Source organism: Fulmarus glacialis, unplaced genomic scaffold (assembly GCF_000690835.1).
Source record: "Fulmarus glacialis isolate BGI_N327 unplaced genomic scaffold, ASM69083v1 scaffold8611, whole genome shotgun sequence".
NCBI lineage: Eukaryota > Metazoa > Chordata > Aves > Procellariiformes > Procellariidae > Fulmarus > Fulmarus glacialis.
Window position 1 is genome coordinate 28,343 of NW_009194660.1, and position 25,106 is coordinate 53,448.

A 25,106-nucleotide genomic window follows, 5' to 3' on the forward strand; every position below is an offset into this window, starting at 1 on the left:
AGTGGTGCAGCTTTGTGGTGCTTAGTTGCTGGCTGGGGTTAAACCATGACACCTGACATTTGGATTAGATGTTTAAAAATAAAATATTCTTTTATTTGTGTGCAAAAGCTCCCTCTTCCCTGTGTTGCATCAGAGCAGCGGTTGTGCTCTGCTTTTTTCTTTCTGGGACTGTCTGTGACAGCCACCAGCCATCCTTCTGTTTGCAGTCATTACCTCAAGGAAATTGGAAACTGCAGCTACTGGGACATGATTATCCTCTCTTTCATGTCAGGTTTGTCTGTTACTGTGACACACCAAAAGAACTGTTTGTACAGCTAATAAAACATTTATCTAGAGATAAACAGAAATGCCATGTCCTGGTTGAATGAGCTGCTGATGTAGAGCTAATGTAGGACAGGTTTACTAGCAATGGTGATAGAGAAGGGGTGACAAAAGGGGACTTCCCCTCCCTCCCCCCTCACACAGTAATGCCCACAGGCCCTCCATAATCAGAAGTGCGGAAGCCTCCAGAGTAACAGCAGCAAGATTTAGGTAAGAATCCTGAAGCAAGCAGAGATTGGCGTCTTTGTTGGCCTCTACGAAAGGACAGTCTTGTGAAATGGTTAGTCAAAGTCTTATAGCTCTTGCCAAGGCTCTTGACTGAACAGCAGTCTAGTTAGATTTCCACCTTCAGGTCAGTGATCAAAGTGATGAAATAATGCCTAATAACTCAGGACCGTGCAATCCTTGTTTTATGAAAATAACAGTACACAATTATATTTTTCTCACTGAGGAATATGAAGAATTATATGAAAGAGACATAAATCTCTCTGTGCAATAAACAGTTTTGAACAGTGTGTGCTATAGCCCTGTCTGTCCCACAGGGACTAGTGTTTCATTGTACTTTTTTTGCTTGTTGAATTCACAAACCCCACAAACTTAAAACGTAGAAAGTATGTGAAAAATGAAGAGCCAAAAACTGTCGTTTGCTAAAACTGCCTTTTATTTTGAGCTTATCATTTTAATCTTAAAAATATATTTTTGATGGCATACAGCCTCAGAATCAGCACCTTTGCATTTACAAACTATAGAGAATCCCTGTCAATTTATGTTTCCCTAATTCCGACTTTTAAATCATGCAGAAAATCTTACTCTTTGTTCCTGTTTTCTATGAAAGGCTTAACAGCACATTGCTGCAACAAGATTGCATGTTATGAGTATTCCATTCACAAAATAGATTTACAGCACATTCAATATTGATTTAGTAATTTCATCATAAATGAAAACTATAATGAAAATGCCTATATAAATACACAGTGCAGCATTTGTGATGTGCTATCCTTTCTTGTTTTTTGTTCATTTACACTCCAGTTCACAAGAGCATCATTAGTGCAAATTAATGAGATTTTACTGTACAGTTATCTTGTAACAAGCTCTTAGATATATTTCCACTGATTGAGGCCAGTATAATGAGTTAATTTTCAGTGTCTGGTTTGGTGAGAAATTTCTCAAGCTCTTCTGCAGGGTTAGATTTCTTCTGGCTTGGGATAGCAGGTAAGACATGGCTTGGTTTCAGAGGCTCTCCTGATAGACCAGGCAAGAGAGAATAGAGCAAATGACTCTGAGAATGTCCCCTTTTCTGGGATCTGGAGGTTGGGGCTGGTGGGAGAATAACTGCACCAGTCCTTAGGGAATTTAAAGGCAGGGACTTAAACTTCTTAGCACCCTGAGATGGTAGCTGAACTAGAGGAAAAAAAAAGAGAGAAAGAGTACACAGAAAGTGAAAAGCATGACATTTTTACAAATGAGTTTGCTACTTTCTTTGAACTGTTGTTTGTTTGTCTTGTCTTGTGTGTACTCAAACCTGCATTTGAAAAATGTGATCAAAATATGAGGAAAAAATCGCTGGCAGGGCTAATCTTCAGCTGAAGAAAACAACTCCAGTGTTACGGGATTTACTTTGTGTTTGGTGATCAATAAGACTTGATAAGTTCAAGATTTACCTTTGATAAGCGGAGGATCTATAGTTTGTCTGAAGGAGACTTGGTCTGTTTGGAGAGATTTCCACAAGACATTTTTTCATCAAAAACCACAGGCTGACCGAAACAGAAATGTTCCATGGGAATGTATTATTTTTAAAAAAACTTTTGTGGGAGGATACTCTATTACCCAGGGTAAATTCTGATCAAAATCTTAGGTAGATGAAATGGAAGAACGTGGGACACTGTGTCTGGGTTGCTCTAGGCACCGTCAATCACAAAGGTAGGTCCACAGGTGCTCTGCAACTCACAGGCCACAAAAGTACGCCATTACTCCGTAGCACACTAAGACCCACACCAAAACACAAGAGCCTCAGCTGTTGTATGTCTTGTGTGTGTCAGCAGTCTTGTAAGAAACTGTATTTAGATCATCCTTAATCTCCACCTCACACTCAGTAGTGTAACATTGTTTGTGCTTTAAAGTTAATAGAGTTCTATATTTTCTCTATATTGAAATCCTCAAGCTCCTTCATTCAGGCAACTCACTAACTAATTTCCTAATTTTTTAAAAGGAGAATTCAAAACCTTAATTGTAGACCTTGCTTTGGAATTTATTGTGAATTGCATTAGCTTCTTTTCATTTAATTCTCCATTTTATTCACAAGCTCTTTGTATACAAACTATTCGGGGTTTTCAGTTTAATCATATGAAGAGCTCCTTACTGGAGTTAACACCATCTCTGTTTTGGCTACAGAATCTTCCTTGCAATTTTTCATATTGTTTCCTTGATTGCATTCTCATGCCATCTATGATTTCCTTCCATCTGCATCTGTTGTGATGAATATATGAGAGGCTATCAACGTTTTCCTCTGAGATGTCGTCTGAGTTTCATCTTACTAGTCATGGCAGCCTCCAGAAGGTTATTTGGATTCTCTGTCTGTTTCGCTGGCTTCATCCTTTGAAACTAATCACAAACGATTCCTAGTGGTCAGGTATTAAAAACATTCTCTGAGCCAACCACTTGTCCTCAGATTGGTATCATGCTTGTGTCCTGGTTCTTTACATGCAGGAAGAATCCTGCTATAAAGCACTCTGCTTAAAAGGTGACCATCTCAGCCTGTCATTATAATGAAAACCTGAGTGTTCATGTTTGCATTTTTCCTGGCAGCCTCTTTGATTATTCCCTTTTCATAATTTCTGAAGCAATTTTCCTGGTGGAGGTTCAGGGAAATTCTACAGAAATGAGGAATGAAGAAGACTATTCTCTCTTAACCCCATGAAAATCTTGTGTAATTCCAGAGAAACATCTGAAGTTAATCTAGATTTGGACTGTTTTAATAGAGGATAAACTGAAAAATGAACTGATTTTTATTAGAAATAGCAGACCACATAATCAACTGGTATGAACTGAGTAACTACTGCAGTCAATGCACCTGTGATAAGCTGGACCTTAGAAGTCAATTTTGGTCTTAAAAAAATCCCCAAACCAAACTAAATATTCAGCACAATTGAGGAACTCATAGGTAGAATAGTGGATGGGGTTTCTTGAGGGCTGTAGAACAAAAAGACAAGAAAAGAGGACTTAAGGAATTTCAAGTCAGTTAACTTAACCTAAAAAATCTTAAATACCTAATATTCTGCCCACAGTTGGTGTTTCTCAGAAGTGAACCTCTGAACCTGTGAAGTCTGCCTGCTCATCAAGCAACATCAAAAAGAATAACGGGGACACTGGCAGAGTGGATGCAGGAGAAGTGGGAAATTACATAGTTTTAATAAGGAAGGATTATTAACTTTGTCACAAATTTTCATTAAAAAGGTAGATCCATTACTATAACATGCACATACACGATGAAAAAAAGGCACTCAAGGTGTAATTTCCTGGAGAACAGGTTTACAATGGAAAATGACCTCGATAAATTGGAGAAACAGTAAGAAATTCAGATAACAAAACTCAGCAAAGGCAAATGCAAACCACCACACTTAGGGAAAACAAACAAACAAACAAATCCCAAATCATCAAAAGTCCAAATGTAAGATGGGGAATAACTGGCTAGAGGAGTAACAGTCCTGCAGGTAACTGGGGACAGAGACTGTGCCCGAGTCAGAAATATATTGAAGAAGTTCAAGCAGAAACCCTGCAGCTTCCGTGCCTTGGTAAAGCAGAAGCACACCAGTCTTGTCATGCAAGCCCTTCTGTGTCTGTAGATTTATGTAGTTAATTAGTAAGTCAGAAATTTGCCCTGTTGAAAACAAATGTTACCTCTCTAATGTCTGCAGTGGGCACTGAAAGAGCTTTGCATCTATATTTTTTTTGCTATATACATTGTGCAAAAGAGGCTGAAGTTCTTGCCATATTCCCCTGTACCATATGCGATATACTCATTTTGTGATTCATTATTCATTTATCAGGAGCAGTAATTTTCTAAGACTCACCAGTTATCTATTTGGGGCAAAGCAGAATCTTTATGGAGAGGATTTAAAAAATTGGTAGATTTTTTTTTCTTTTCATGCTAATTTCAGTACAATTCAAGTTGTGATGGCCTGACCAGGCAGCGTTTACTAGAGCTGCCTGGCCTTTGGCTATGTAGTGTAATTAACGGGTGATATTCAACATTCATTCATGTTCAGAAGTTCAGGAAATCACTTCATTCTCCTTTCCATGAAAAAAAAAACAACATTAATACTTTGCTTTAGTTCATATTGCATTTCTGTGAATCAGGCAAGGCTAAATATAATAAATGAGCCCGTTTGTTTTCTGGCATATGATAGAATGCTTTGAGTGTGTAAGCCAAATGTGTACTGAGAGGCTCACTTGTTTCCCTCTTTGGAACTTAGGCGTATGTTCATGAATTCAAAGTTTACACCTGTGTAAAATATCTCCAGAACACTTTACGTACTAGATAAGCCCTTAATGGTGGGTTTATGTAGGGCAAAAGCAGTGTAGTTTAACTTCGCCCCCCTGACTGGGTAGCCATCACAAACCCATGCTCATACAAAGAAGTGAAAACCAGCATCCAAACATCAATGCTTTCCACCTAGTCCTACATACTGTACTCAGTTTAGGATATTCGATAAGGATTTCAGGACTGGTACATGGATGGCTTTGAAATAATACATATAATGACTGGTATTAGTATATGCATTGAAACACATGAGCCTGGATCCAGCACTGGGGTCTGTGAGAGATGAGAGACAGAACCCTTAAGGCTGGTTGCCGTATATCCAGAAGCTATATACAGCAAAAGCACCAGTAATAATTCATGTTCAGAGGGCAGAGTCAGCTACTGAAGATCTAGTGATACAGTAAGAGCTACTAATTCAGGGAGCCTTTTCCACCCAGTAGTGAATCTCGAGTGGCTGCTATTACAAACTGCAGAGGCAAGAATAAGGCTGTCAGGGAGGCATTGCCAAAGAAATATGTACTCCAGCAGAAGGGATGGCTCTTAGACTCTCTTCCTTTTGCAAGCAGTGGACCATGGTGGACCTCTGCAGAGAGGAGGGTGCTTTGTGGAATCCTTCGCTGTTAACTTGGGAAAGAAGAAACTTCAAATCATGATGAATAATAGCAAAACCGACCACTGATCCCCAGAAAATATTGTTAAATGACCTGCAGAAATAGGTCTTCTTTTTCTTTTTTTTTGTTCAACAAGTAATAACCTCACTATGGCTTCAGACTTTCTAAGCCACATGAAGAAGTGACAGCAGCAGAGAGTTCTCTAGAAGTCCCATATTTGTTTGGAAAATTATTCTGGCATTGTGTGAGCAGTGTGTGATAGTTGTAAGCCTGTTTTCCCGGGGTCCTTGGGAGAGTTGTGTGATGAGATAGAAAGGGTGTGCTGGGGGTGGAGCAGCAGCATGCAGAATAACAGAGATGCCAGGCTGTGCTGACGCTACTCAAGAAGCGTCATGGGAGGGACCTCTTTGGCCCTGGGAACATCTGGGGGTGGAAGTTTATAAACTATCGTTTAAAGTCACTCAAGTACTCTTTTCCTAGGCTACTGTTTCATTCCTATTATCCTTTTTCTAACTTGTATTTTTAAATTTTTTTGCTTAGAGATTAAAGCATCTCTTCCTTTTTTTCATTGCCCTTCCTTTTTTGGGAGATGTTTCTTCTTTCTGTTCATCTCTGAGTAGTTTCAGTTCTCTTTCTAATTTATGCTTATTTTATTGTTCTACCTCCCTGTGTGCTTTTTTTTTCCACTGGCTTTGTTGCATATTTTTAACACACATCTTGTGTAATGAAAATATTAGAGAAACACAAATGTTTATATTCAAACTTAGTTGCTGAAGCCATTTGCCTGGATAAAGGCTGTGTCCAGAACAGTTATATTTTTAGGGCTGGATGGAGGATGAGTGAAATCCTGGCTCTGAAACAGTTACTTGGAAAGCTCCAGGATCAAATGTGTCATTTGTGTTAACAAAGAAAAAATGTAATCTATTCTGCAAATAACTTTGCTTTTCTATTATTGGCTTGAACTGATGTTCAAGCAGTAATGGCACCTGGATAAATGTGCTGTGTTAGTTAATTAAATCATGATTATTAACTGTGATAATTGTATCTTATTTATAAAACACAGTTTTTGGCATGAGAGTAGAACTAAAATCCTGGCTGGTTGTATGAATTACTGCAAGAACACCACTGGTTATGAAATATTTTTTTTTAGGATTTCGCTTACAACTATGTTTTAACTAGAAGACACAGAGAACATTAGTAGAAAGCCTAAAAATATAAGACTTGGAGCTGGGGTTTTGAAAGCAGTTAGATTATTTTCTTTCCTCTGAGCAGACAGAGAATACCACCTCAGTATTCCACATATCTCTGCTGTTCTTCTTCCTCTCTTATTTACTGTGCAGCAGCAGTGCAGGATTCTGTATTTCCCCTACCCAATCTGATGTTCCCTATAAAGCTGCCTGTGCTGTTTCGTTTTTAGTAATATTGTTATAGCTGCAAAATTCCTTCTGAAACTTAGATCATAAGAGGCAATGAATCTTAAATTTAGCTCTGAAATGCTTTAGGGCCTGGCTGATCTGCAGGATGACAAATAGTAAACTGCAAATCCTCATCCAAAATACATTGGGGAATTTGCGCTTAGTGGAGCACAAGAATGTGAGGGCAGGATACCTGTGGGAATAGGGCTAGTGTTTGTATGTGAAGAACACCCCAGTCGCTGGCTGGATCCAGCCTGGGACACTCACTAAGTCTTGACACCCTGCTGGGGCTGTGGGAGCAGGGTAAGGCTTTCCCTGTTCTTCAGGACCTTGCTTCTTACTGCCTGACTGGGAACGAGGAGCTGGCTGAAAGTGCAGAGGAAGAAAAGGCTGCTGCTTTCTCAATGCCTTTATTTTAGCTCCTGTGTTATAGAAGCTACCCAAACCAGTTGCTGTTAGAATGAGAGAAATGAATGATTCCCATCCTCATGTAAAAGCTAGTCTATCCGCTGTGCTTAAGACACAGGTGCTTTTCACCTATGTAACATTCAGAAAATAACAAAGTTTTTGGAAACATGATGATCTTGTTCTAATCCTCTTCCCTCTAATTTTTGCTAGCAAAAGGACACAAAAATCAGTGTCATGATATTTTTCGTGCTGTCTGCAGAAGATTCATTCCTTATGGAATGTCTGGCTTTCATCTCACATATGCAACTTTTGCCTGCCATGCAGTCATTAGGGTGTTGTCATCCATCTCCTTACATCCTGTAAGTCACCATGTTACATTATGTTATGCCCCCTATGAAAAGCTATCAAAGTCATACAGGCATATGCAATCAAGAGTGAAGCCGAGAGTGAAAAATCCTATGTCTGTGAGAATTCCAGTCACCTCTGCTCTGGAAAACAAATGTATAACCAAAGTCTCCTCTGTATTGACATTTATCGCTTCTACTAGGACAACTCTATGAAATTCATTGGAGAAAAGGGTTATGATCAGCAGCACAAAGTCCAGCTGGAGGTGAGCCGGTCATTAGTGGAATACCCCAGGAGTTGATACTTAGGCTAATACTATTTAATGTCTTCATTAGTGACTTGGAAAATGGGGCAGAGTGCACCTTCTGCAAGTTTGCAAATGATATGAAACTGGGACGAGTGGCTGATATAGCCGATGGGTGTGCTGCCATTCAGAGAGACCTTGACAGGCTGGAGAAATGGACGGACAGGACTCTTACAAAGGGAAATGTAAAGTCCTGCACCGGAGGAGGAATAACTCCCTGCGCTGATACATGCTGAGGATCAAACAGCTGAAAAGGAGCTTGTCAGAAAGGGCTCTGGGGGCCTTGATAGACAGCAAGCTAAGCATGTGCCAGCAATGTGCCCTTGCAGCAAAGACAGCCAACAGCATCCGGGGCTGCATTAGGAAAAGTGTGGCCAGCAGATTGTGGGAGGTGATCCTTTCCCTCTACTCAGCACTGGTGAGACACATCTGGAGTGCTGTGTCCAGTTCTGGGGCCCCCAGTACAAGAGAGACACAGATATACTGGAGCAAGTCCAACAAAGGGCGATGGAGATGATTAAGGGATTGGAGTGTCCAGCCTCAAAGGGGAGGCTGAAAGAGCTGGGACTGTTCAGCCTTGAGAAGAGAAGGCAGCTCAGGGGATCTTGTCAATATGTATAAATGCCTGATTGGGGGGAGTAATGAAGAGGGAGCCAGACTCTTCTCAGTGGTGTCCTGTGAAGGGAAAAGAGTCAATGGGCACAAATAAGTAAGAAGAAACTTTTTTGCTCTGAGGGTGGTCAAACACTGGAACAGGTTGCCCCGGGGAAGTTGTGTAGTCCCCATTCTTACAGGTATTTAAAACCTAACTGGATGTGATCCTGAGCAACCTGCTGTAGGTGACCTTTCTATGGGCAGCGGGTTGGACTAGACAATCTCCAAAGGTGCCTTCCAACCTCAGCCATTCTATGATGCTGTGAAAAAGGAACATGAAACCTCTCTCAAGCCCTCAGATGCCAGTGATGGAGGCACACGGTATGATAATGTAACTGAGACTTGCCTGTACTTACTTTTGTGAGCACAGTGGTTGGGTGTGGGAGCTAGGCTGTTCCGTACAGGAGTAAGATTTTTTATTTTGGGTTGGTCTATGGACATCTCTTGAAAATTTTTACCTGTGAAAGAAAAAGATAATCTGTTACCATATGAAAGTAATTGTAAATAATATGGTGCACTGTACATCTCTGGCTTCTAGAAAAAAAGAAAACTTACTTAGTAATTCTCAGAAATATGTAATAACAAGAAACCACCAACTGAAAAAGCTGTTGCTTTGTTCTCTTTACATTCATTAAAAAGAGCGACTGATTTAATATAACCTTCACACGTACCCTTATCACTTCCTCTCATATAACATTGTAATTGGTCTTAAAACAGGCACAGTCCAGTAGCTAGGTCAGTGTAAGAATATTTGGACAATAAATTTGTAGAAATATTCAACTAGATGGATTTGATTTCAGAATTGAAGCTTTAGTTTGCAAACTTTTCTAATAGGGTCTCAGCCTTTCTAAGTATTAGAACACAAATGGAGTTCAACTGCTGGTTGGAGAATGAGACTGGTAGAAGTCTATCACCAGGTTTGAGAGGGTTTTGCTGCAGATGAAAACATAGCAGAACTGATATAAACTGATACTGATTCTTATTAAACTATGTTTATGGCAATTTCATTTTTACCCAAGAAGAATAGATACTGGAAAATGAAACGTTAATTGGCTAAATATGGCATTTCACCAGCTAAGATTAAAGCTAACTTTGGTCTAATACTATTAAAAAAGACAATATGTTAGATGATGTAATGCATTTCACTACATAAATGACACATCAAATACTATTAAAAAAGTAGAAACTCAAGCACCAAATCAACATTTTCCCCAGATCCTTTTTCTGAGTTGATCTTATTCTGTGATGTTTGAATCCCTCAATTTTTTCTTTTTTGTTATCCCCAGATCTGAGACGAGCCTTGTAAGGAGCTTTGAGTTGTCTTGCCAAACAGCTGCTCATCCAGCATGGCATTGCAACATAGCTTATTGCAGAGCAAGCATATGCTCTGTCGGCACGCAGAGACGAGGGGAGACAGAGGCTGGATGCAGTAGAACATCTTAAGCAATAGGAAGAAATGGAATGATATAAATTGCCTTTGTGGCTTTGTAGTTGGTACTTGAAAATACCTATGTATTGCTGGGCTGTGCAAGATAAAGCTATAGGAAAATAGTTGTAGAACAGTTTCCTAGACATGCACTGTAGTATTTGTCAAGACTGCTGTAGCTTTGTGGCAGACTAAAGGGATTCTGTGTGAAAGGAGCTGAAGTGGTGTTTATCAGACAAACCCCCATGTTATAGCGCAGCCTTCAGCTCAGCGTGGAGCAAGATTGTGGTCCAAAGACCACGGAAGTTGATAGACATTGGATCAATCTATGGGATCCCGTGGGTAAAGCTGATGCGTATTGGGCTAAAGCATGAAGAATCTCTTATGGATGAGCTGTGTCTAATATAAACAGACTTTGGTTTCCTTTTCCCATATTTTACTCTTTATTTAGTCTTTAACACTTCTCCAGGGTGTTCAAAAAGTGGGTGTAAAAGTTGGTAAATTTCTTCTATAGATATCGCATCCACTGTGCACAAAGAAATAAATATATCAATTCCGAAACAGCCAAGAATCAAGCCTGTTGCTCCCATTAGTGCAATTTGAGTTATATTGGTTTCAGTGATGCTTATGCTAAGAACTAATGGCTTATTATGTATGTACCATTATGCTTTGATGATGGGAGGTTGTTTTACTGTCAAGAGATATGTTTATTTCATAAATGGGGATATCTGTCAGCAAAACAACAGTACAAAGCATAATCATGTTTGCAAGGCTGATATGAGTGCTTGGAAAAGAATCCTTGTTGTCTAAAAGTTCTGGCATCAAGTGGAAGTATTCTTCTGCTCTCCCTTTCTATGCTCCACATAACATCAGAGAAAAAAGTTTTTCTTTCTTTAAGACATCATCTTTGTCATCAGAGCATATTTATGATGACATTTATTTTTTAATGAAATGGGAAGGGGGCAATGTCATTTATAAATTTTTAAAATATATGTATTTATAAAATGCAGGATTGTTCTGCATTTCATTTTGTTTACTGATATTTTTTACAGGTTGTTCTTTGATTTTGCTTTGCATTTAGGTAGGTGAACCACATTGTGGTGTGTTTTGTGGAAAAGTTGTAAATATCATGATGAATATCCCACTGTAAATCAGTCCTTCAGTTTGAGAAAGAAACAGCCACACTCTTCAGCTTTGCTCTACTCTTTCCTGGCCAAGAAGTGCTTCCTGTTGGACTATACCATACTGCTTATGCCAACATAAGCTTAATAATAGCCTATTTTTTACATTACCTGTTCAAGCAAATAGAAGGTACTGGGCTGCTGTAATAAAATCTGTAATAAAGTATCGCCTTAGACCTGGAAGGTTAGTAATCTAAAAGATGAGTGAGTGATAGAAGGAGGCTCCAGCTGGCTAGAGGGTGCTAAAAGCTGCCTTATGTTTGAAACAGGCTTCCTTTCACCCGTATCACTTGGAATTTCTCTACTTACACCACTTTCCCTGTGGAAAGTAGACAGCAGCACATTTTGCAAAAAGAGATGATTGCAAAGCTCATAAATACACAATGCTTCAGATTGTGGATGCCAGCTCAGCACGGTGGCTGGCAAGCACTCTTGCAATATGACAGTAGTTTTTGGTATAGTCTATCTTTGCTCTCCTCAGTGGAGGGCAAGACAAAGTAGTTATTCTGAGAGAAACCAGTGGCATGATAGTAAGGTAAGTCTCATTGCTATCCACAGCAACCTCTCCCCTTTGTGTAACTGCTAAGGCTCAGCTAGTAAATTGACTCATCTTTCATTTCCAGGAGCACAAAAACCCTCCAAAAATCCCCATCTATGTGCCAGCTGCCTTAGTAGCAGTAAGCACAAAAATTAGCTCTGACTTGAATAAAAGGCATGGCCATGCAACGCAATCAACACTGTGTGTCAACTGAGAAAATAATTTTCAAATTGAGTTTGCCTAGGTTATTGATACCCATAATCCTGCCATGGATATTCAGTGATTAGGAAATTATATTTAGCCCCCACAGTAATGACTTGAGAAATGGAGTATTAACACTTCAGTGTCCTTCAAAGACCAGATGTTTTTTTTCCCTCCAGTAGGCCTCCTGCAGAAAAAAACCCCAAGGAAATATCTTTCCTCAGAGAGAGCTGCCCACACAGCACTGCCGGCTGGGCTGGAGCCAGGCTTACTTTGCTTCTGATCCCTGTAAGTCCTGCACGCACAGTGCACTGGAGACCTGGAAACCCTGGAGTTCATACAGTAAATACAGTTCTAATTCACAGCAAGTCAGGTGGCTTTAATTACAGGGGCAGACAGATTTAAACCACACACATAGGCGTGAAGAGGGATAAGCAGATCTTTTTATCATGAAGAAATGTTAGACAGTATCTGGGTTGTGCAATATATTCCTGGCAGACACTCTCTCCCTCCTTATAACCTGTTAATTCACATGCTTTTTGCCAGCTGCAGAAATGTTTTTATTGTTGGAAAGTTTTGTTAAAGGGAGCTGGTACACAGAGAACTGGGCTTAAAGCAGATTCAGGCTTTTTTTTCTCTGAGGGAGATAATAAACTGTCAGAGATAAGATGACTTTCTCTTCCTTTGGACATGCAAAGACAGCTCCCATCATTGTAATAATTAGAAGATTTCCCATAATTGATATGATCTTGCCCTCATTCATGCATGTAGACTGCTGGTCCTACACTGAGTCCCTGTGCAGATCATGGAGCACTGAGTGGATGCACAGGGTCCATCCTGATTCAGCTGGTTGCAGCTTTCTGTCATAGGATGTTCATAGAAAACCACCTGTCCTTCTAACCAGAGCAAACAAGGATTTAACCATACAGTATTTTACAGTCCTAAGAAAAATCTATAATCACATTTTAAATAACATGGTAGTTACTTCCACGTCAAATGTATTCATAGTCTAGCTAATTCCACCAAGAAATGTTTCCCCATAATTGTCCTCAGGTTTGGTTTATCCGGTTTGAATTCATTCTTTCTCCTACTGTCAACATGAATGATCTCAAATATCTCAGCTTCACTGTACCCTATTATATTTAGGTTGTAAAGAAGCCCTGCAGGTTTTCTTGTCTTCCACATGTGAGCTGAACCTTGCAGAGTTCAGTGTAGAAAGAGTCATGCTGGAGCAATACAGCCGTGTGGAGTTTGGGGTTTGTATGGTTGAGTGAATAGCTGAAGAGTGCACAGTAAAAAAGTAGTGACACCTATAGACCACATCTATCAAGCTTTCAGGAACATGGCCTGATGTTCAGGAATAGCTCCTCCTTACCCTGAAAAATTATTTCCAGCCTTTACTTGCACAACGTAGAATGACCTGTCATTCTGAAACTGCCATCTCTATTCTCATTATTAGAGATGTGAACAAAGATTTGCTATTTTATAGATCCCTTCACTTAGGAATCAGTACAGTTTGCGCTATCATTCAAGCTCAGATAGTGACTTGACCTAACTGAGTGTTCTTCTCAGACAGGGTTTCTGTTCACTCCTCTTTCTACTGGAGGATAACGGCTCATGTCTGTTGGGGTGAGGGTGGATTAGCTTATTGTGTAATGTTTACTCCATGTAATGGTGTACTGGTAAGTTTGGGGATTGCTTTTGCTTACTTCATTTTCAGTTGGATATTACAGTGGTTGGAAGGCATGCTAGATGTGTTTAATTTTGGCATGGGACTAATCCCAAAGGAGATGAAGTTGTAGACGCTGATATGTTGAAGTAAACTCCAGCATGCAGGCCAGCCAGCCAGATTCATTTAAACATGGATGTGAGTCAAACAAAGTACTAGATCCCAAACCCTGCCAAACCCTGGTTTCGAGTTTACTTCAGAATTCTGATGCTCTGCTTCATTACTGTTGTATTATAGTTTCCAAACCACAACATAAAAGCATTTACTCCATCTCTGTAAATTTAGCAACCTGAATTCAGCTTTGGAGAAACCGTAAGAAGAGCACATTAGACCAAAGAGCTGACACTCAGGGTGGGAGGAGTGGGAAGGGGTGACACTACAGCCTGGAGTCAGAAGATGTCTGTAAGGGGGAAGTAGCATGGCGCAGAGCCGTCCAGCATGGCACATGTGGACTTACCTGATTGGATCCAGAAGCAGCTCTCAGCACAGTTAGAGATTTGAGTGCAGTAGTGTTCCCTTGCACATCTAGTTCCAGGACTAAACATGGACACAAGACAGCAGGCATGGCAGTGGGTGTTAACGTGCAATTCACAAAGCATATATATAATCTGGAGGCGCTTACCTTGCTCAGGGATGTTACATGCTTCCTAACTACTTGTGTGTTTGCTTGCTCATCAGACCTACTTAAATCTCTTATTTCCCATACCTAAGCACCTTGCTTCAGCTGTCAGCTAATCTCCTGTCCATATGCTATCTGTGATTGCTACTACCTACAGGGAGAAGAAACTGAAAAAGATGTAAAAGAAATAGAAATTTCATGGATCAGACTTACCTATTTTTTCTGACTCAGATTGCCACATCAGTAGAGATTATAGGATTTGGGAGATAGGGAAGAAAGAAATTACCTGATGGAGAACTGGGAAGTGAGGGAAGGCGGGGAGGGCACAAAAGCACATGGTGAGATCTATCAGAGTTTAAGCCATTTATCAGTTTGTCTGAAGAAGTCCTAGTATAGACTTTGTAGGAGAGTAGTTGGTTAGAAACTGTGTTCCAGGGATCATCCAACAAAGCCTGACAGCTGCTTCTGTGGTCCAGCAAGTTGTGTTCACTCTTACTCTTTTGAGACTTGTGTGCAAAATGGTGGGTGCTGGTGCTGCAGGAGAAGCTTGACATTGTGCTCTGGGAAGCAGTTAGGAAGGAGTTGCCCACAGTGATTGGGGGGAGGCTCTGGGTTCTGATGGGAAGAAGTCCCTGACACTCTGGTTGCTTCTTTTCTGGTATGAGGTACTTTGTGTCTGTGCTCCTTCTTTTAAAGTCAGCAGTAGTCACACACTCATCCGGAATGTCTTTGCAGTTTGTGTCCATAATGCAATCAAAAGTGGTGATGATGTCATCTACTTCCGAGGTCTCTTCTCTAGGGTATTGGTCTCTGCTTCTCTCCTTCTGACTGGTTTTCTGATCATCTTTCTTCTTTTTGCAAGAGAATATGTTGTTCAGCATACTGAATCGTCCTTCTTTCTTTAGGAGTCTGTTGTTATGGGAGGGAAACTGATGAACTGGCTCGGATCTACTGGAAGTACAAATCAAAATGTGATGTCATTGCCAAATAATGAAAAAAATACTGCCTATGTTAGCCCATGAAATGGGGTATATACTTTTCAGATACATTTGCAGGGGTGGTTCAAGGAGGCAACGACTGAAAATGATACCGTGTTACTTCACTCTTTCTTATGGGGTTCATTGCCTTACACTCATCGTAATGTAGGCTCACTGCAGCTATCAGGAAAAAAAACCAAACAAACTTTTCTGGCTTCAGCATCTACCAGCTGCAGAATCATTATTCTTAATAGTGAGGCAAAATCCAATAATAACAAGAAGAACATCCTGGGATCTTTAAAACCAAGTGGTCTTTGTATTATGTCATATTTGGAAAATGGTATTTCCAACAGCACGGTCATTGCTAATACTGTAACAAAGGTATTAGTTCACTGTTCCTTCCCCCCCTTTCCCTTTCCCTTTCCCTTATCTTTTCCCTTTCCCTTTCCTCCTTCCCCTTCCCCTTCCCCTTGCCTTGCCTTTCCTGTGCTAAAGAGGCCTGGCACATTTCGGAAGATCTATCAAGATAATTACCTACAGTGGTGTTGCTGTAGTGGTTTTTAGATGAGATTTTCACTAATCAACATTTCAGACCTACTCTGACAGGCAGAGTACAGGAGGAGGAGGATGAGGGGGAGAGGTAATGTTACCCATGTCTCACAGTTTGTAACACAGGAAATAATACTAACTGCTGACTAGAAAGGAGGGGAAAGCACAAAGAAATGTGATGATAAATGTCTTTGTAAGTCCATGGTCATTACCCAAATTGAAGAACAGAAATTAATTAATGACAGCTGCTGAAACATGAGAAATACAAAGAGAGAGGAAGATCATAAGCAATGGTAAAAGAATTATACTTTTTAACAGAAAAAAGCTCAGAATAAGAAGAGACAATCAAGGTAGAGAATTAAAGAAGGCTAGGAAAACACTCCCAAACCCTTACCCTGAGGATGAAAACTTAAAATTTATTTTATTACCTATCTAGCAAAGCTGTTTTTGTGTTCAGTCTATCCTTCTGTCTGATTACATAAACACACAGCTAGTGCATAGAGATTTCAAAAAAGTGGAAGGCATGTATCTGAGGGCTGAAATTACTCTGTAAGATAAATTTTCTGCACAAAGGTGACTGAGCAAGAGCTATACTCACATCTTCTTGGTTCAGAACCCTCTGCTGATCGACAGACTAGCGCTGTAACCACAGTGATGAGTCTTCAGTAGATGACTAATTCTAATGTTGCTATTTTGGTGGAAAACTTGAACTGAGTATTGCATATGAATCGAAGAGACATCACCCAGGGCTCAAACCCTTTAGTAGCATACAAAAAGCAATAAATTTGTTTTCTAGTGAGTAGCAAGATGTGAGCAAGGTGTGAACTTTTGCTTTACCTGCTCTCCTGAGACAGCAGCTTGATGCATGCTGTGTGCCCACAGTACATTGCATATGTCAGAGGAGTGTTTTCATTGATGTCTCGAGGGCTGCTGTCTATCCCCAGCTCTAGCAGTGTCTGCACACAGTCAGCTTTCCCTGCTGCTGCAGCCCAGTGCAAAGGCGTCCTACAGAAAAGGGGGAGTATCATTAAAATATATGAATAAATTTACTATCGAAACTATTAATGACATAATGAGGTGTGCTGCTATGCTACTCATCCAGGTTCACAACATTCATTTTAAGGAATTCCCCAGCAGCTTATCCCACACTGATGTAGCTTCCAGCGGTGGTAATAAGGCCATAGACTGGCATCTATCTATGTGCATCTATTTAGCTGTAAAGAAAGTAGCTATGGGGCTGCAGAATGCCTAAACATGCTATATAATAGCATCTCTTCCACTGCTGGAGTTGCAGAGTGGGAGGAGTGCCTGAAGTTTTCAGAGCAGAATTTGAAAAAAATCTTTGTAGTGTCCGCTGCACAAGGACAAGCTCTTCTCTGCTTTACACCAAACACAATTAGCAGCGGTTGGCTCAGGTCTCTCCATGAAGGTAATAGGAGAAGAAGCCTCCCCCAGATGAATGAGAAGGACTGGACACATCCACCAGACTGTCATTGCCCCTTGCCAGTTTCTGTGTTCTTTGATGGGCACAGACTGGAGCAGATATAATTGTCTTGAATCTGTGTGGGAGAATCAAACTGATTTTATGCTTGGCAGAAGATTTGCGTCTTGTCTTTGGAAACTTTTGTCCAGTTTCCAAATTGTAATATTTTGCTATTGTGAAAAATCTGGAAGCACAGAAAACACCATAAGAAAACTGCAAGAATAAAAAATAAAATTGACTTTTTTCTGCCTGTTTCTTTGCAACCCCAGTGACTTCAGATGGGTGCAGTCAGAAACACAATAGAATGGAAATCTACTGTGTGTTTATAGTGAACAGCTTATCTTTTCCCCTCTTCAAGTATAATACCTTCTATGGAAATAGCTGAGAATGTGTAATAGGAGGTCGTGTCTTACTGTCTTAAGTGTAGTTAAACTCCTCCCTTCGCCTTTCTTTCCATAGAAACACAGCCTTCTCAACTGCATTTTACTGATGTTTAGAAACTTCTCCAGAACCCTGTTGGTGTTATTTCTGTTCCATTTTATTGCACTTTTCCATGAAGAATGCTATTATTTTAAGTACCTGAAGGCCTAAGCCAAGAAAACCTTGGCTTTTGCTCCACTGAGCAGGATAATCAATGTGAACAGTCAGTTGGTTCTGTTTGCATTAAATAAATTTACGAGCAAAGTTCCAAGGGAGGTAGGTGTGGGGTGAAAAAGAGGAAAGATGATGACTCTTCTGCACTTATGATACAAGGATTTCATCCTGGAAGGAATCAAATGCCTTGTCAGAATGGCAGGTGAAGGTCCCCTTGTCCTATAGGAATATTGCATTAGCATCTTAAATGCAACAAGGGAACACTGCCATTTCTTAAATAGAAATAGCAGCAGGATCCCAACTTCAAGTTGTAGGATCCTGTTCTATTGTTTTGAAAAGAATGTTCACTTTTGATTAAAAGAAGTTAAGTCAAGTGGTGACAAAGTCCTTTCACACATAATCTTATCATTTCCTACCAGAAACACAAAGTTAAATAACATTCCTACTAGTCAGTTATTATACTAGATGTGATACATGTGAGCTGGACTGCTTTGCAGTGTTTCTGAGCAAGCACAGTTCTCTGTAAGTGCAGTTCATTAACTAGGCCATGGCCTGTGAAACAGGAAACACAATTATAGGATAAACAGAGCTAGTTTCAAGTTAATAGAAAGGAAGCAGCAATTTCAGTTTCAGAGTTTCCATGGTTACCTGTCATCCACATCAAGGGCCTGCAGGTTGCACTCCGGGACTTTAGCCAGCTCACTGACAATATCACTGTAGCCTGCAGCAGCAGCAATGTGCATACATGTTTTGCCATTCTCATCATCGTAGTTTATTATTGATGGTCCCTGGTAGTGGTCCAGAATGATGGAACACAGAATCCTGTTGCCACTCTGAAAGGAAGTTCAGAGAAGTAAAGCATTTTACCAAGCTCACACCAAACTGCATTTTCTCTGCTAGAGAAGGCTAAATGCAATAATGGTGTTTTGTTTCTGTATACCAGACTCCCCAGGTATGAAAGCCAAAAGATTCCAATATCCTGCTGGGAATCGGGTTTGCTTCATGAATTTCCTAGAACACTTTGAACACTGGAAAAATAATAAATAATATACCACTGCAAATATCTCCAAAAGTTACAGAGTGTAAATTACTCAATAGCTTTCTCAGAAATAGCTTGGGGTTTTTGCTGTTTTGCTAAGCCAGAGTCCAGAAAGATATGAGTCTATATATTCTCACAGAAATTTAGGGTTGAAAAGGACCTCAAAAGACCAACCCAGTTCTGTAAGCCTGTCCAAGTACACCTAGAAAAGCCATGTCAAATATTTGCTCAAATGGTTCTTGAAAACTTTCTTAGCTAGTTTGCTCCAGTGCTTCAGTATTTTAATAGAAAGTTGACATTGTTCTCTAACCTGCAAACAAAACTGAACATTTTATTTCCTAACTTGGTGGAAATAGAGAAAAAGAATTCATGATTTTTTAATAACAACATAGAAACAAAAGGCTGGAAAGGTCTTTCTAGATCATCAAATTCAATCCCTGCAATCACTTACAGCTATGTTACATCACCCCTTTCATAAACTTACTGTGTCCACTAAAAGCAATTAGGGTTTTTGTCCTCATTACTTCCAAAGGAAGGCAGTTCAAGAACTTGTTTGCTTTAATGATTAGTATCTCTAATTTCTATTCATACTCATGGCTGATTTATGTCCCTTTGTTTCAGTGCCATTATTATTTAGATTAAATTGTTCTTTCCTCTAACTGGTATTTGGTCTTTGTATGTATTTATAGACAATCATCATATCCCTTCTGAGCTGTTCTCTTGCCGCTCTAATTAGTCGAGGTCTTTTAAGTTTTCCTTGTGAAATAGGTTTTCTATTTCTCTCATCAACCTAGTAACCCTTCTCTTTTTGTGTTTTAGTTGTGTATCCTTGGAGAGGGGTGATTCAAATTGTACCTAGTCATACACAGCCATTTTTGCCAAGTCTTTATACAATGATACTAGCTCTTCCCTATTTGTGTTAGAAATACCTCTTTTGGTATGTCACAGAACTGCATTTGCCTCATTCACAGCTATGTCCCATTAGAAGCTCCTAGTCATTTTGGAATAACCCTTTACACCTCAGTACTTCTCTTCCATAGTCGTTTCCAAACATAGAGTTTCTAGTTTCTGGGAGGACCTTCTGTTATTAGCATCCAAGTGCATGACTTAAACATTTTATCCTATTCAATTTTGTCCCATTTATATTGCTCTAGACTTGAAGGCGATTCCCTGTATGATATCCCCATTCTTTTCTGTTGATGTCTTCCAGTTTTTTATTATAGGCAGATTTCATCAGAAAGCCCCTGTATTTTGTGCCAAGTTATCATGAAAATATTAAGCAAGATTGATTTCAAGCTTTATCCCTGAAAGTAATTTCCTTCCAGCCTCTATTCAACATCTTCACTTCTTGATTTTGAAATACAACTTCTTTTGCTTCTCTGTACTTTTGCCTATTTTGTAAGATGTCTAATTATTCTAAATATATCTTTTAAAGATGGATAGTCATTCATTATATCTCAAGCCTCTTCTACACACTTTTGTTCTCAACTCTTGGGATACAGATTCCTGCTACATTTTGCACTATTGACAGGATACGTTCCAGGTCCCTGGAACCTGCTGGTCCCAGAGCTTCTCAGTCCAGCTAAGAATTCCCTTAATTTACCAAAATGCGTCCCTCTGAAATCAGGAATTTTGTTTTCTGTGTGGTTTGTTTACTCACCTGTTTAATTTAGAGTCTACTCATGATCATGCCATCCAAGCTTATTTTCTATGACCAGGCATTTTATAACGTCCTCATTAACCATGTTAAAATTGTTACTAATTTATAGTTGTCTGAATATCTAATGAAAAAAGAGTGTTGATCTTCATGTTCAGGAATAGCAAGGTCCTATGCATAATTGTTGTTTTTATTCTCCAGTCCTTATGCCAAATGTCAATGTCCTCCATACTAGCATAATTCTCAGTTACCTGTTTTTGGTCACTAGCATCAGAGAAATTTCTAGGGACATTCAGGGCTAACTGAATCTAGAAGTCTATTATATACTTCCAGTACTACCACAATAAATACCTATCTGTTACCATCTTTCCCCAAGTCAGTTTTGATACAAAAAATTATTAACATGCAGTATCTTACTATTTCCGTATTCGTGTTCTAGTGGCACTACTATTGCTCTAGTTTTATACTGTCTTCCTAAGTCCAAATTTCACATCCTGCACCTACAGTTTCAGTCCCTCAATGTTCTTGCACAATTCTTAATATTTGCATAAGAAATTTCCAACTGTGCTTACTGGCATTTTATACATTTACAGCCTGTTCTGTCTCCCACCAATCTTCCATTTTCTAGACTAAACAAATCATTTCAACCTCTCTTCATGGGTCAAGTTTTTCAACCCACTTATCATACTTGGTGCTTGCTTTTGGCCTCTTTCCAGTTTGTCTGCAGCTTTCTTCAGCCATGGCACCCCAAATGACATAATTATCCAGCTGAGGCTTCTCTCCTGACATTGAAAATGACATTGCTACTTCCTGTAGCCCACATGTATCACACTTCTGTTAATATGTCCCAGAATTATGTTTGTTTGCTTTGTATCAACACCATAATTTAAACTCCTACTCACTTTGTATTCCACTAGTCTACTAGTCTACCATTCTCCATTTTGTGCAAATAGCTTTAATTTTTCGCAGTTCCGTATATAGTGCTATTTTATTAACTTCAGTTCATTCCTACAATTTATCAAAATAATTTTGAATTTCATCCTGACCCATGAAATGCTTGGTGTCCCTCTAATTTGGTTCTAGCTGGTTATATACGTTTTCTGTATTTTGTCACCTCATTATGGAACAAATAAAAACATTCTTAAGATAAATCCCTGGTTGGACTGTCTGTGAGATGTCCACCTCCAATGATTATTTGAACTGTCCTGAATGTGGCTGATAGAGAATATGTGATGTGTGATATAAGTCCCTGGGTTAATTTTGATTGCACTTATTCTTTCCCACTGGGACATTCTATCTTTGGACTGAATTCTGGGTCCATTATAGCAGGTTGTACTTATAGAAATTGTGCTATTGACGTAATTCAGTGTGATTAAAATTGCAGTGTGATTAAAATTGTACTGCTCAAACCAGAAAGGGACAAAGAACTGGACTTTTTATGATTATTCTATTCACCATCTGCTTAACAAGCTTTCTGTGCCACATGATGAACTTTATCTTGTTGGCACTTTTCCAGTATTTCTGTGTTTTACTACATGGTATTAAACTGATTAATTGACATTCAAACATACTATATCAAATAGCTTCTTATCTGAGGAAGCAATAATTGCTTTGAAGATGGCTATGAAATTTCTGTCCTGTTTTAACAATTGAATCAAATTGTTAATTACATTTTCTAAATAATAAAAGAATAATTCCTAATATTTTGAACGTTGTGCTGAAAGAGATCTCTGGCCAACAGCTCGGTGGCTTTCCAGCTCTCTCTTCTTAGGAATGCCTTCTTATCTTTACATTCATCTTGGCTTTTTTAAGTTGCACACAAAATTCTCCTAAAACGCTTACACTGCCCTTATTCTTAGATTGAAAGCTTAGAGCTGAGGTCACCAAAAATGTAGTCTTCTTGTGGTAAATTTACCATAAACCACAGTACTATTGTTAGAGCAGGATGTTCAGTGGTAAATTTACCATAGGAAAATTACATGTTTTTGTAACCTTACTGTATGTATCCCTACATTTCATCTTCCCTTTTTGTCTTCAAATTCTTTTCAGCAACGTTCTCAGAGATTATTAGTTATTTTTGCTATGTGTTTCTATATTATTCTGCAGGGCTCCCCTCACATTTTTCTTTACGCTTTTGTCCCATCTCACACCTTTATCTGCTTCCACCCATTATTCGTTCTCCTCAGTGAACTTTTCTTTCTTAGATCACTCATCTAAATTAAACTTACTTCATGAAGAAAAATTGTCCTAAGGCCTTGATCCAGGAGACCTTGCAAGGCAAACTCTCGTTGTGCTTTATGCAAGTTTTTGTCTGAGATTTGTGTCATCTCCAGACAATGGCAAACAACAAATTCACTAATAGGGCCATTAGCTCTCCCTTTCATTTGATTACAATTCCGTTTTCTTTATGTTTGTTAATGAAAAGCCCAACTTCTGGTAGTTGCATCTCTCAGTGCTTTCAAAATAAGAAAATAATTCTTCAGGAAATATCATAGAATCATAGAATCATAGAATCATTAAGGTTGGAAAAGACCTCTAAGATCATCGAGTCCAACTGTCAACTCAACATCACCATGCCCACTAAACCATGTCCCTAAGCGCCTCATCTACAAGTCTTTTAAATACTTCCAGGGTTGGTGACTCAACCACTTCCCTGGGCAGCCTGTTCCAAGGCCTGACCACTCTTTCAGTAAAGAAATTTTTCCTAATGTCCAATCTAAACCTCCCTTGGCGCAACAACTACCGAATCAAGTACCATGAGGAGAATCCTGCAAGTTTGGGACACTTTTCTGGTTTTGACACTTTTTTCACCTATGTCTACTCAATTGTTATTCATTGTTACTCTACCTCATTGTTATTACAGCCATTGTTCTTATACTTCAGCCCTTTGTATGTCCAACTGATATGTAGAACGATAATTTTACTTGAGAAGTTTATGGTCAGTTATGTAATATTCTACCGATACATTGCATTTTATTCTGCCAGGTCTTCAATCACACATAGTACAATGTTTTCCTTGTTCACTGCACTGTATAGAGGGTTAATTTTTTCCCCTTGTCAGAATACTCTAGTGGACTAGCTATTTCAATGCCAAAGAGAAGAACCATATGAAGAGCATCTGCTAAGCAGGCTTGTGGCTATCAGTAAGGTAGAGGTGGAGGGGGAGAGGGACAAGCTATGGACCACTTAACTGTTTTCAGGAAACCCTGACAAAGTATTTTTCTTCCAAGTGAATGCCTCTGGAGATTATGTGGTTAGGTTGTATTAGTTGTCCTATATTTTCTGTCTTTTCATATTAGTGTGCAGTTTAAAGCCTTCCTATATTGATAGCCAGCTTTGCTGCATGGAAATTCCCCGCTAACAGCTCTTGATGTTGCTTCTTATCATTAGCATTGCACTTTAGGTCTGTCTGTGTTTCCTCTCCTTCTACATTCCCTCTTTTTTCAATTCCACACCTGTGAATCCAAAGCTTTGACTTTCTCTTTGATGTCCTTCTGCTCTGACGCTGAATGGCTTGACATTTTAACCATTATTTCACTCCTTTCTGCAGCAACAAGCAAATACTATTCCCATTGCGCTACTCTCGGAGCTAACTTACTTTTATAAAGAAGCACCATAAATTACTATAGATTAAATAAAATTTGCATCAGTACTTCTGGATTCCTCCTGGAATCCATCTTTGTGCATCATTGGGTGCTGTTTGAGTTTTATGTTACAGAATGCTGGCTGGTTTCCCAACCCTTTTATCTTTCCTCTTATCCTTCACAGACACACATCGCATATTTTAATATGAAATTGACTGTAACAAGAGCAGGGCCACTGAAAAAAAAAAAGCAAAGATTTTTTTTCTCCTTTGCTGAAATAAAGAAACATGAGCCATTTCAAATATTTGTTGAGCAACCCATAGCAAAATTTGAACAAATAACTTGTCTGTGGACTTTTATCCTTTATAACTCCAGTTGAGGTTATTACATTGTTAAATACATCTTTCCTTTCAAAGTCACCTTTTTTTCCTTTTTGATTCTGAAATTCAGTATTTACTGAAAACAAAAGCCATTCCACAAACTTTTCCCACATAGCTGTTTTGGTTGGGGCTTGGAAAGTCTTGATCTTTGACTCAAGGCTTTGCTGGCAGAAGCCCTGTGTTCAGTTACAGCTCTACTGGCAAAACTGAACTGTTCCTCCAGTACCATTTTTTCCCTTATGGGATTCATTTCACTGAAGTGCAGTTTTTCTCATGTTCATGTTCAGAGCACCATGGCAATGTATTATGTCATTACCTTTACTGTAACATGATTTCAGAATTTCATCTTAGAATCAGAGCAAGACAAACATAACGTTGCATTATCAGTGAGGATATGTCTGGCTGGAATTAGATATTAAGGCTGTATCAGAACAACACATCCCTGTGTTCTTGTAGGTGCAGTGTCTGCCGTTTTAAACACGTCGAATGCCACTCAAGAGCAGAGACATAATGCAGCTCCTTGTAGTCTGCAGCAAACGTAGTGCAATGAG

The 25,106-nt window shown here is 39.3% G+C and overlaps 1 protein-coding gene across 1 annotated transcript in view; it reads right to left on the reverse strand.

Moving 5' to 3' along the window:
• Positions 1–1,453: 1,453 nt before the first annotated feature.
• ANKRD55 (ankyrin repeat domain 55) overlaps positions 1,454–25,106 on the reverse strand; it is a 47,330-nt gene continuing 23,677 nt past the window's right edge. The window contains exons 7-11 of the mRNA XM_009587838.1: positions 18,544–18,728; positions 16,656–16,823; positions 14,579–15,243; positions 8,955–9,056; positions 1,454–1,722 (exon numbers count right to left, since the gene is read on the reverse strand). Of these exons, the coding sequence (XP_009586133.1) occupies positions 1,454–1,722; positions 8,955–9,056; positions 14,579–15,243; positions 16,656–16,823; positions 18,544–18,728 (1,389 nt within the window). The remainder of the gene's footprint in view (positions 1,723–8,954; positions 9,057–14,578; positions 15,244–16,655; positions 16,824–18,543; positions 18,729–25,106) is intronic.